The 12,472-nt window shown below is 31.9% G+C and overlaps 1 protein-coding gene across 3 annotated transcripts; it reads right to left on the bottom strand.

Moving 5' to 3' along the window:
* Positions 1-9,384: 9,384 nt before the first annotated feature.
* On the bottom strand, positions 9,385-12,188 carry LOC125223464. 3 transcript variants are annotated; one of them, XR_007176718.1, is made up of 8 exons: positions 12,004-12,188; positions 11,644-11,795; positions 11,417-11,526; positions 11,259-11,344; positions 10,890-10,994; positions 10,624-10,798; positions 10,026-10,133; positions 9,385-9,602 (listed from the first exon to the last, which is right to left on the bottom strand). XR_007176718.1 is itself a non-coding variant. In XM_048126628.1 (7 exons), the coding sequence occupies exons 1-6, from the start codon at positions 12,111-12,113 to the stop codon at positions 10,669-10,671; spliced, it is 693 nt and encodes a 230-aa protein (XP_047982585.1). In that variant the 5' UTR covers positions 12,114-12,188; the 3' UTR covers positions 9,641-10,133; positions 10,624-10,668. The 3 variants fall into 3 exon arrangements, 1 of the variants encoding a protein (XP_047982585.1); XR_007176717.1 differs by having other exon boundaries at positions 9,385-9,639; XM_048126628.1 differs by lacking the exon at positions 9,385-9,602 and having other exon boundaries at positions 9,641-10,133.
* Positions 12,189-12,472: the final 284 nt, after the last annotated feature.

Genomic DNA, 12,472 nt, shown 5'->3' on the forward strand with positions numbered 1-12,472 from the left:
CTTTTCAATAAAGTGGGAAGACAATATACAAACAGTCCATCTATATTTTTAAATTAAAAATAGAAATTTTTCATCCGGGAAAAACATTTTCAAACTAAGGGTTTTTTGGTATCTTTTTTGGTTTTGTGCCCTTTAATTTTGGGTTTCCCAAAAGTAATGCGACAAGCATGATTTTTACTATAAATACATAATCGTCGTTTACTCAAATTATTAAAATGGCAAAAAAATAAATTAAATTATATTGTAGAAAATAAAACCATACATTTGTAGTTAGCTATCAGATGAACATAATATAGAAGAATAGTACGCAGGCAAAACAATAAATTAAAAACCCCTAAAAATTTAAATTTTGAACTCATATTTGTAAGAATCTATTCTTCTCCCAACATAATCAAGCGTTATTTGAAGAAAGTGAGATAAATAATGGATCAAATTAATTAGGAATTTTATCACATTATTCCTTGTGTACCAGTTTTATTGTGTCTTTATATTGAGTTTGGTTAATTTGTTGTTGTTTACTCAGAGACACAAATCAAGTTGGAAGATTTGAAGACATTATTTTGTTGGAAGCTCTCAATTTGGCTAATAATCTCGTAATTAATTAACACATTGTTACTAGTATTATTAACATAAATGGTCAAATCTATAATGCCGTGTGCTGTATGTATGAATAGTATGTAGCTCATAAAATATTGATGGGATTGCGAAATTTACAAATTACATAAAATATAGACTCTAATTTATGAAACGAAAATGAATTATAATGCGATTTTTTTTTTAAAAAAAATGGATTTGATGATTTCTGTAGTAATTAATGAAGTATTAATAATTCAAATATAAAATAAATAAAAAATAATGATTTTTATTAAATCTTCTAAGTGCTCTTCAAAAGTGCTAATAAATAGTGTGCGATATATTGACAATCTATATAGATAGATATCCCTTCCATAAGAGCATATACTTTTGGTTGAACACGAGTATTAATGTATAGTTAGTAAAGTAAGGGGATAGAAAGTATTAATGTATAGTTAGTAAAGTAAGGGAATAGAAAGAAAAGGTAATTAAAATATTTTTATTGTTACATAAAAAACTTTTGAACGTTATAAAATGTATACTTACTACTAAAAAAAAGGAAAGAATGTGTATATTTTTTTTTGAATGAAAGAAGTACTGTTTATGTAAATGTTATTACTATATGAGATTGGAATAAAATGAAATGAGTGAATTTACATGTATGTTTGAATAGCCCCACTATATAGTTGGCAGAACTTTACCAAGGAAATGTATAGGTTCGAATTGCGAACTGTCACGGGCCCACCAGCACCTCACTTCTTTGCTTTAATTTATTTTAATTTTGAAGGCAACTTTTAGTTTAATTATTAACAATCTATTTTGCTTTTAATTAATGTTAGACATAATAAACATAAAATCGTGCATACAACATTATTAAAGAAGAGAGCAATGTCACGACAAAGTTCAACCGCACTTCAAAATCAGGGATGAACGCATAATTTGTTTTTTCATTCGAAATGTTGAAAGGGAAAATTTTTCTATGATATATTTTGATAATTAGGATTTTTTATAACAATTTATAATAAAAACATCAAAATTTATTAAAGTATGTAAAAAGTAATTGTGTATTGAAGTGTGATACTCCCTCCATTCCATGTTAATTGATTTATTTTCTATTTTTGACAAATTAAAAGTAGCATTCTCTTTCACTTTATTCTTCCTCACTTAAAAAAAGTAACGGATGGAGTGTCGTTTAAATACTGAGGGAGAATTTATGTGTGTATTAGTCTTTTTATATATCTAACAACATATATAATGCATATATTTTCTCGTATTCTTTTTGCTCCCGAGGCCTGTTAGGATCGTCGACTGCAACATTAGTTTGATATTGTCCGTTTTGGGTCAAGCCCGCATGGATTTGTTTTTGGGTCACTCCCAAAAGGCCTCTAAAACCATCTCCAAGGGTACACTAAAACCTAAAATGAGATAAGTATTTAGCTCCAATAGTACTCAAAAACCAATCCTATTTTTGGTTTTTGAGAAAAAAATACTATCTTTAGGTTTACACTAAACCAAAACCTAAAAAAATTTCAAATTTTGTGAGTAAAAAAGGCATAATATAGAGAATATTCTTTTAAGTTTGAGTTTAGTGTAAATGGTTGGAGTAAAATCAATATTTAGTGTGAGATTTACACTAAAATGAGTTTGAGTTTAGTGGATTGGTTGGTGATGCTCTAACTAATTAGGATTGGACAATAATTATATATACCTTCCAACTTCCCTCACTCATCCGATGTGGGATGGGTTTGTAACCCAACACGGCCTACGAAATTTCATGATCATAATTAATCAAGAATTAAATTAATTTTAAGATGTTATCAGACATTTTACACTAGGAAATCAGACACACTCGTGCACACATACTAGAGTTATCACGCCTAACTGTCTAAGGCGACATGTGTGTTGTGTTCCCTTATTAAGCGAAAGATTAATCTGGCTGCTTTGTCTTAATACGTCCACTAATTACGGAATCTCATATTAATCCTGTTTTATTGATTTGGATTTTCTTTCATAAACTAGGTTGTAATAATCCCGACAATTTCTGTATTCTAATATTTATACAAAACAATTATAATCCTTCGGATTAAATCGGATCGATTAATATTCTCTGAGTTGTTGATAGTATTAATATTTTGTTCTTTTTTTTGCAGATTTTGGAATTTATGTAGAAGCCTCAATTAGCTAGACTGACAGATTGATTAGAAAAAAATGTTATCAATTTAAGAGTTAAAAATGCTTAAACACAAACAAGATTAACGAAGATATTATGCAGACAACGTGAACGTGGTCATCATCTTGCTCATACATCTTGATGTTTTATCCTTTGACTCAATTAGTAAATAATTATCACGTGAATTATTCTTAATTTTGATTTTATTAGCGATAAATAAAGGCTTCTGATAATCTTGCAAATCTTCAAGTTCATTGAATACAGGTAAACCGTAATTAGTAGCACTACAAATTATTCTACTCAAAATGCAAATATAATTATTTTATTATTACCAAGAGTAGACACTGAAAATTTAATTTAGAGGAGATTAAAATATAAAAAAGGGATGATAAGGTGCTAATGAAAAAACTAGCAAAATATTAAGTGCAAGATTTAATAATTAATTGATCATATATATTCCTCGTATGTTACTGCACTAATATGTATTTTGGATGTTACAATTGTAGATTTCATAAGCACTTAATTATCAGATATGAATAAGAAAAATAAATAGAGATGCAACATGAACTGGGATTTATTTTTTAAAGCTCTTTTATCATATCTGTTGATTTGAAATTAAGACAATTAGGATGATTAAAGAAATAAATCCAGCAAATAAGTTTTGTCTGGTAGCGTTCATATTGTAAATTTGTAATTTCAAATTTGTGTTTGGTGGGAGACGTGTCTCAAAACCACAGGATGATTAGCCTAATTAAGGGCATATTAAAAATTAATTATTGAATAGTGTATAAAGTGACAGACATAACTTTACCAAATTAATATTATCTATGCTAAATCAGACTGCTTGATTTGTATCCTTTGTTGAATAAAAATCTAAAATCGGTTTTTCTGGATTAGTAATTAAAATGGCAGCGCTTATGGAAATTACTGTATTTTCATTAGAATTACTATCTCATTTTTTGGTGCCCCATGTGTGTACCACTACTACCACTTTCATGTTATTTGACTTTTATTTATTCAATTTTAGTTTGTAATTTGAGTTTAGGACATAGGTTTTAAACAGAGTACTTTGTTAATGTACATACAAAATACATACATGTAATAGCAATATGGAAGTCTCAATCAATTAGATCTAACTTTAAAATAAAAGGTCACTATTTGACACATTGATATAACAATATAATATCAAAACAATGTTTGCATTACTACAAATACGTCAAAAATTAACCAAATACGTGACAAACATCATGCTTTGTCCCAACTCCCAACTAAGTTCAGTCATTACTTTTGTGACAAAAACAAAAAATCCAATAGTACAGTAATTTATTGCATTGCCCACTTTACTCTCTCTTTATTTTTCCTACTTTACTCATCTCTCCTAATTTTCAACACAAATTTTTAATCTTCGTGCCCAAAAGTTTTGACTCAACTTAGTTGGGACGGAGGAGTACGTTATACTCTGAAAAGTGGTAAAAGATTGAATTTTTCCTCGTTTGGGGCATTTTCGTAAAATGTCGCACTTTTCAGATACTCACTAGTATTTGCCATTTTATTTTATGGAATAAATTGTCGTGCAAAATATTTCAGGTAATCGGAATATCGATGTGTAATTTGGGTAATTGCCGTGTAATTTCGACTTTCACGTCGATATTTCGACCGCCATAAATTTGTTTTGCATGATCATTTATTCCAAAAATGAAACGATGGAACATTTTTCATAAATATCTCAAACGATGAGACATTTTTTGAGCAAACGCCACAAACGATGGGATAAAATCGGCTCTTTATGCTCGATTAAATACATATAAATGTAACTAAATAAAATTAAGTCCGACAGCTCATATCTGAATTGAATTTGTTGAGTTAGTTAAGTCATGCAAAAGAAGTCGAAGACAGTACAGAAGGAGTGCAATAAGTACGTACTATAATCTATAAACAAATACAATATACATATAAAAAACTAAAACAAAAGTAATTGAATCAAACTTTGTTATGTAAGTATGTAACCTACATAAGATGTGTGTATAAAATTATTAATTGAAAAAGTGAAACGCACGCTCGATCAAACAGAAAGCTTCCAAGGTGTTCCAGCTTTTCCGACCATGGCGGTGGGTGATTAGAATCTGCTAGCAGCTAGCCTACCTTCTTCATTATTTACCAAATTAAGATTCCTAACACTTTTTGTTTTGTATGCTTTTGTATTTTCTACTCATCAATGTCTACACTTCTTGCTCTAACTATGTGTGAACTACATCTTGTGATATTTATTAGAGCATCTGCAGCTGTTTGAATTTCGGCATCCGTTCGTGCCAGCGGCACAGCGCTGCTCTTAGCTAAGAGCACGTCCGTGCTGCTGAGCACCCTTACGTGGCGTGTTTTAATTGGCCAAAGGTATAGCCGTTGGCATATTCAATTTTTTATTTTTTAATTTTTTAAAAATTCGAAATTAATTATAAAAAAAGTTTAAAAATAAAAAAAAAATATTTTCCCACTTCCCAAAAAATTAAATCCGTTTTCTACCCACTTTTTAATTTATTTTTTAATTTTTTTCCCCAAAATTCACATTTTCATCTATAATTGCCCCTACTTCAACACAAAAAAAAATCACATTCTCATCTATTCTATCATCTACATTCTCTGATCTATTTTCTCATATTCTCTCATCTAAATTCTCACCACACTACACAATGTCCGGCTCCGGCAATCGCGGTTGGAATCACGATTGGTTCGACTCCGACTCATTCCCTAGTCCGGAAACGCAATTTACGGCCCTCCTCAAACTCAAGGTTCGCAAGTTCCGAGTCTCCTCCACCCCCCGAACAACACGTTGTGGACCCTCTTGGGTCAACTCTATTTGAACGATACGTCTAAGATGACTCCGGAGCAACTTGCAACACATGAGCAAACGATCCGGGGTCTCAAGAGGCAATTGGAATAGAGGACTAGTCTTCCACGAGTGTAATTTTTAATTTGTAGGATTTTAATTATGTATTTTTTTATTTTCTAGGATTTTAATTATGTATTTTTATTTTTTAAGATTTTAATTATATAATTTTTTAATTTTTAATGTATTTTTATTATGTATAAATGTTTTTAGTAATTGAAGTATTTAAATTGAATAATAGAATGGTGGGACCCTTGAGCTTGTCCTTAGCTAAGAGCACGGATGTGGGTGTTGTGCTCTTAGCTAAAGACAAGGAGTAAAAGTGAGTCCAGACCCACTTCCGTGCTCTTAGCTAAGAGCACGGATGGGAATGCTCATAATACTTGTATATATGGTTTTGCTTATTTGTTAGTTAGGACCTTTGGCCTAGAGCAATAACATTGGCATCAAGCAAATACTAGTACTATGATTTTTGACACAATGATCTATGCAAAATTTAATCTTAGTATAAAACGGAGAACCAAACATACAGAGGTCATTGTTAGTTTCTCTCTCCGTCCCCCAATTAATGGGAATTAATTGGGGGATGGAGTGAGTAATCTTTAGGTCATCCCATTAATTGGGGAACGGAGTGAGTAATTTTTAGGTCATTTTAAAAATGACCTCAAATCGAATTTTGTAAAATGATCTAAAATTGATTAATAATGATCTATCATGTTTTTGGTTAATTTAGATTAACAAATTTCATAGTTAAGATTTAGCATGTTTACATTGAGATCAATTTTTGTTTCGATGAATTATGTAATAACTCAAATTTTGAAGTGCCACAATAATCATCCTCTTTGGTAACTAAGTGTGGATCACGTTATTTATGTAAATAACATACTCCTACTACTATTAAAATAAAATATATTATCAATTAATACCTTTATCATTCCCACCAAACTATCTCAGAGAATTATATTCGTTCCCGATAAATCCGTACAATTTTTGGGTTACCATCACTTTACATGCAGCTGGGCTCCCAATCAATCCCATACCACCCACTAATCACTAATATCACTTGCATGCACACGTTTTTGCCCTCTACCTTTTCTTCCCATTGTTGGGTCATATACTATTTCTTTTTGGTTGATTAATTGGGTCATTTTATTTTCTTTTACTTATTTTCTCATGCTTTATCCTCTTTCTTATTTTTATCTAATTGTTTGTCTATTTTATTTTGTCATACTTTATTCTCTTTCTTATTTTTATCTTATTGTTTGTCTATTTTATTTTCTCATATACTTTTTTCCACTCCACTTAACTCACTAGCTAAACATTTTTTTTCTTAATTTCTGTATCCAAAATAAATGTTCCAACACTAATAATAGAATGGAATGAGTATTATATTTTTCTTTAATGAAGTAATCACACCAATCAATATCAATGACAAACATTAGACCAATTGTTGAATTCACCATTATCGAAATCTACACGTGAAATACAAGTGGTCTAGTCACTAATGTCTTTGCTAAGTTGTAGGTATATCAAAATATTGGATAGTTAACCCAATATTTTAAAGTTATTCTATATCCAATGTTAATAATCGATTCATTATTTATCTTATTTCTAACGAGTAGAAAATTAACTCTTCATGTTTTGAAAGGACATATATATTGCAAGGATCGAATAAGACGAATCATCACTCTAAATAATTAAGCTAATTAACCTCAAGTTTTTTAATTTTTTTGCGTAAATATATGTATATATATATCCAGTGATGATATCCTGTTGGTGATAATGAGGCGGCACAGTGATCTTAAAGTGCCATTATAAAACATTAATTTTCATAAAGTATGAGCAGTGTGAAATGATAATGGCGGTTATGACGTTGACGCCTTAATTATGATTACTGATTAGTGTTGTTTTATTTTTAGATTATGATATGATGATTGCCTCTGGTTGAGACAAATTATTGGGATAATCTTACTTATAGAGATGGAAACAATGATTGTGAGATTCATGCAAATACATATAGACATATAGTTACCACAATGATATTATTACTTGCCTTTAGTTATGCTACTATCCTGCCTCAATGATACTGATACCACAATATAGTATTTTTTTGTCCATGTTTACTAGGAAGTACTGAATCTATGTGAGCACAAGAATCACTAAATACAAAATGTATATAGAATTGATTAAAGTAATTATTTCATATAAAGTATAATATACACCATATATGTTGAGTATAAATGAACTCTCAAACAAGTATCCAAAATTCCCACTGCAGAGTTCAATGTAATTTGATGCCAAACTTACCATTTCACCATGCTTCAATGATAAATAATCTCTATGTGCTAAGTGTGCGCAACATTCAAATTTACACAAATTACAACAAAAATATTAAAATGTTTGGTAGTAGGAGTATTTGATTATGGGAGAAAGTTACCGATTAGATTACAAAACCATTACAAAAATGGATATAGTAATACAAGTAGGTTAAAGCTATAATTCGTAATGGTGGTAAACCAAACAAATATTCGACCCAAACTACTGCACACATTTTATGACAATAAAATGAACAATATTATATGTAGAGATATAAGAATGATATGAGAAGAGTTGTTGTTACTTGTTACATATGAGTATAATAAAAAGGGAAGACATGTTAGCGGTCCTTATTAGACGGCAAATAGTTCCACAACCATCTCTGTTTTCTACTCTTATTATATTCAATCCTGCACATGGGAGGAAGATGCAACTCACACCATCATTTACCTACCTCACATATCATACTTCTATACTCCATCTCCCTCTTTATTAATCCTGGATCCAGGAAATAGAACTCGTGATCTCAAACACAATGAAGAAGGTCATCGCTAACATTGAAATGTTGAGGCGTTGCAACAGCTATAGTCAGCAATGAAGCACGAAAGTGAAGCCCAACACCAAAATATTAGAGCAGAGTTATTGCACTATGGAGTCGGCTACATCTAAAAAGACCGAATTTAATGAAATTTTCTGGTTCTCATGGCAGCCGGGGTCCAACACTGCTCTCACATTGAACACTCATGTGAAGAATATATAAATTGTGAAACTAATCTAAAATGACTCGAACTATTTACATGTCTCGTAAACTGTCGTGTAGTATTAATAAAATCATCCTATTAATACAATGATTAATTTGTATCAACTCTTTTTCATGAAGTTCAACTCCGAGTGAACAATAACAGTTGCGTCACTTAATAGTTAATACTCAATGAATGAAATATTTACGAAATAATATTAGAAGTTTGGTTATTATTTGGATATTAATGATATAATCCCATGAAAGTTGACTACTTATGTGATTTTGGTTCATCCCATAAATAGACATTTCTGTTTGGGCAACTTTTTTTATCTAATGAGATGAACCTCATTTTATATTGATAATACTTAAATCACTTTTTTAATAATCTAATTACGAGGGTGGAGTAACAGTTAAAGACTTTAAGGTACTCATGCTAATAATTTGGGGGTAGTTTAGATCGTTTTGCCATACTGATTTTGTCAGCCCCTATCATTTTCATATAGATATTATGGAGTATTAAAATGATGAGGCCGCCTTACCAAAGTAGATCAAGAATCAAGATCCTACTCAGATTTGTGGTTCAGCTGTCATAAATTCTCATATTCGAATTTATGCTCAAATAAGCATGGCACTCCAATCATAACCAAATCATAGCTCCATCGCTGTAATTCAATAAATAACAAGATATCATGCATCTGATTCTCCCATGGCATAATAATTCAAATTTGTTGTATAGTAAAACACTATTGAATTTTGACATCTGTCCCATAAAGGAGCTAGGCTACACTTGCATCACCTAATGCTCAAAGATTTTGTGCAATATGCATACAATGTAGCCTCACATATTCCCAATCAATCACTAACTGCTAAATCCACTAGATGTAGTGGCCCCAAAATAGCTGGATTTGAAAAGGATTCTTCAGCAAAAGCAAAAGAGAAGTAGTCATACCTGATCTACAAAATCATTTCCAAATAGAAATCGAACAAATGGTTATAAACATTAGTACATTACATCTCGAAAAAAATCAAGCCCTCATGTGCCCTACCTAGTACAAAGAAATGCAAAGATTATGCTAACAAGGATATAAGCCAGTAACTATTCAGGGCTTATGCTGTTGGTTACAGAGAAAGTGAATGTTCATTTCGGATTTCGTATATGACAAGCAGTAATGGTATTGCATTTTGCACGATTCTCTTAATATATGATGCACCATAAATGCCAAAAATGTAATCTTAGTAGCTTAGCAATGCTACAGCTGACATTGATTGACAAAGGTCTACTTCGCTTATGGAAAGATGAAAGAATCTACATTGGACCCAAGGATAGACAATGATCAAACCCGGTATAGTTGCCAGCACCAAAACCCAGTATGATGATCACTTGTATTCATTCAGAAAATTATATGGCGGCAAGGACGTCCATTGGGATGCTTTTCTCTCATCAAAACCTGTTTTGTAATGTGTGTATGGTTAAGATAAAAGGAAAAACAAACTTCAAGATGAGGTTTAGCAATCAAGATGTTGAAAACCAGATGGGCCTTAGGTGCCCTGGAAAGAGACTATTTAAGGCTACACAGTAATTTGAAACTGCATATCACAGGAAAGATGAATCTAACTCCAAAAAGGAGACCCCCTATTGTTGATATAGAAAATAAATAAATTTAAGAATGTTCGGAACATCATCTCTTAGACAAACTAAATTCAGATTATGAGAAGCCATGACCAAGCAACTGAACATTCTGGATAAGTGGCATCACACTCTAACCGATTGTGAGTACATTCAGCATTGTTAAGAATCATTTGTAAAATGGTGATAACAAGCTGAATTAAGTTAAGAATGGAAAAAACTGAAGAACATTGATCCAAGGATCAGATCACAAGGACTAGAACAGAACAACATAATAATGGTCACAAGTTTCCAGACAAAGAACTACTTACGTATCTAAGTATTTGAATCATGCATGTCTGTCTTTCCATCACACTTCAAGTATGTTGTCTTCTTTTTTTCTTTGGTTTCTCAATCTGCTCATCAGATTTCACAGATGTTTCCACATAGGTCGTCAATGTATCATTCTCTAATTTCCTATCATCGGTGTTCCTCTTTGTAGCAGTACTGCAGCATCATTTCAAGGATTATGATGGATGTAAGAAAATACTTTAAGTACTCTAGATAAGCTTTCTATCATTGAGATGTTGAGATGAACCTGTCAGCTCGAGACCATTCTTCTAAGTTTTTATCCAACCATCGAACACCTCCTGTATGGGGAGCAAGCAAAGACCCTGATATGTGAAGTATCTCTTCATCAAAGCTGTATAAAAATGCAGACGAATTAATTTAACAAAGTCGAAAGAACCCCTCAAACAACTTTGCAAGAAAGATCAATGTCTCATGTTCCTGTATTCGATGAAGGCCGAATATGGAAGCCTATGACTGGATAAAGTCAATCAAATATATTACAAGAATTAATTAAGCAAAAGCTCCTCTCGACAACTATAATGGAGTATTACGTATAGAAGCCAAATGTTGGGGGAAGCAATAGAATCCAAATCACAAAGATGGGTTTGCAGTTCACCTCTTCATGGAAAAACGTACAATGGTCCCAACTTTTATCTTATGTTTCCTGTGTGTTCGACTAACATACACTTCTTCTCCGCCTTTCTGCAGTAAAACGATTGTAAGCATCTTCAAACACAACAATATCTATCATCTTTTTCAAGACCACACACTTACAATTTTATACTTGAATTCATCACGAATATCGTCATCTGCTATTACAGTAGAAGAGAAACCAAGAACCACAGCATGAATCGAATTAGGAGTGAGTTTAACCACCTCCCCCTCTGAAATAGAGAAAGAAAAAGATTCAAATCAATTAAATTCATCTATTTTACTTATATAATCTTGTTTTTTGAACATTACTGTAACTCTACTTGATACACCACAGGTAGACATATTACCTAAAACCATGTCCGGCTTCGGATTGAAAAGCAACAGCTTAGCCTTTAATTGCACGCCAAAACATGGAAAAGTTCCGGGCACAAGTTTTGCCAAATTAGAACGAATACTCGGATCATATGCCAATACCACTCCACCAAAAGTCTCATTATACCTATAGAAAAGGAAAAACCTCTAACTTGCAACAAAGCTCTTCCAAACTAACCCAATCAACAGCACAAAAAGGAGAAAAAAAAAAAAAGAAGGAAGAATTGCAATGCCAGAGCAAATAATCAACCTAACAGCAAACATACTCTCCATAAAACCTGTACGAAAACTTCGAGGGACTACAGAAACACAATTCAGGTCATATTGAAACTTACGTGAATAGCAGAGTGCTAAGCTCACTGAGAATGGCGTCGCTAGCGCAGTTTTCCTTGGAGGGGTGAAGGTAAACTACCAAATTCGCCTCGCACACTTCCAGTCCCGCCATTGAATTGAATATCAACGAGAATCACGAGCTTTGTAGAGGAAATTGGGTTCAATTGGTACTGATTTGGGTTTAGGGTTTGGGCAAGAACCCTAATTTCAGTCCTCTCTTGATTGGATTATGATTTCAAATTTGAGTCGGGTCATATATGGGCCAAGCCCAATAATATACTTTTAATTTCGAATATTGGGCTAAGTTGAAACTTATGGGCTTTTGGGTCTCTATTTACTTTTAATAATTAGTTAAAACCTATGTGATTTTGTTTTGGCAAAGTTGCAATTTTGAATGTTCAATATTCTTTTTATTTGTTTATGTTTTTACATAGATTGTATGTGTTGATTTTTAGTGCTTATTTGTCATTC

This window comes from Salvia hispanica, chromosome 4, assembly GCF_023119035.1.
Source record: "Salvia hispanica cultivar TCC Black 2014 chromosome 4, UniMelb_Shisp_WGS_1.0, whole genome shotgun sequence".
In the NCBI taxonomy this organism is placed as follows: Eukaryota; Viridiplantae; Streptophyta; class Magnoliopsida; order Lamiales; family Lamiaceae; genus Salvia; species Salvia hispanica.

Coding starts and splice junctions, on each gene's coding strand:
- LOC125223464 (XM_048126628.1), bottom strand. CDS start 12,113: ATGGCGGGACTGGAAGTGTGCGAGGCGAATTTGGTAGTTTACCTTCAC. Junction 11,527..11,643: donor GAAGCCGGACATGGTTTTAG/GTAATATGTCTA, acceptor TCTCTATTTCAG/AGGGGGAGGTGGTTAAACTC. Junction 11,345..11,416: donor ATGAATTCAAGTATAAAATT/GTAAGTGTGTGG, acceptor GTTTTACTGCAG/AAAGGCGGAGAAGAAGTGTA.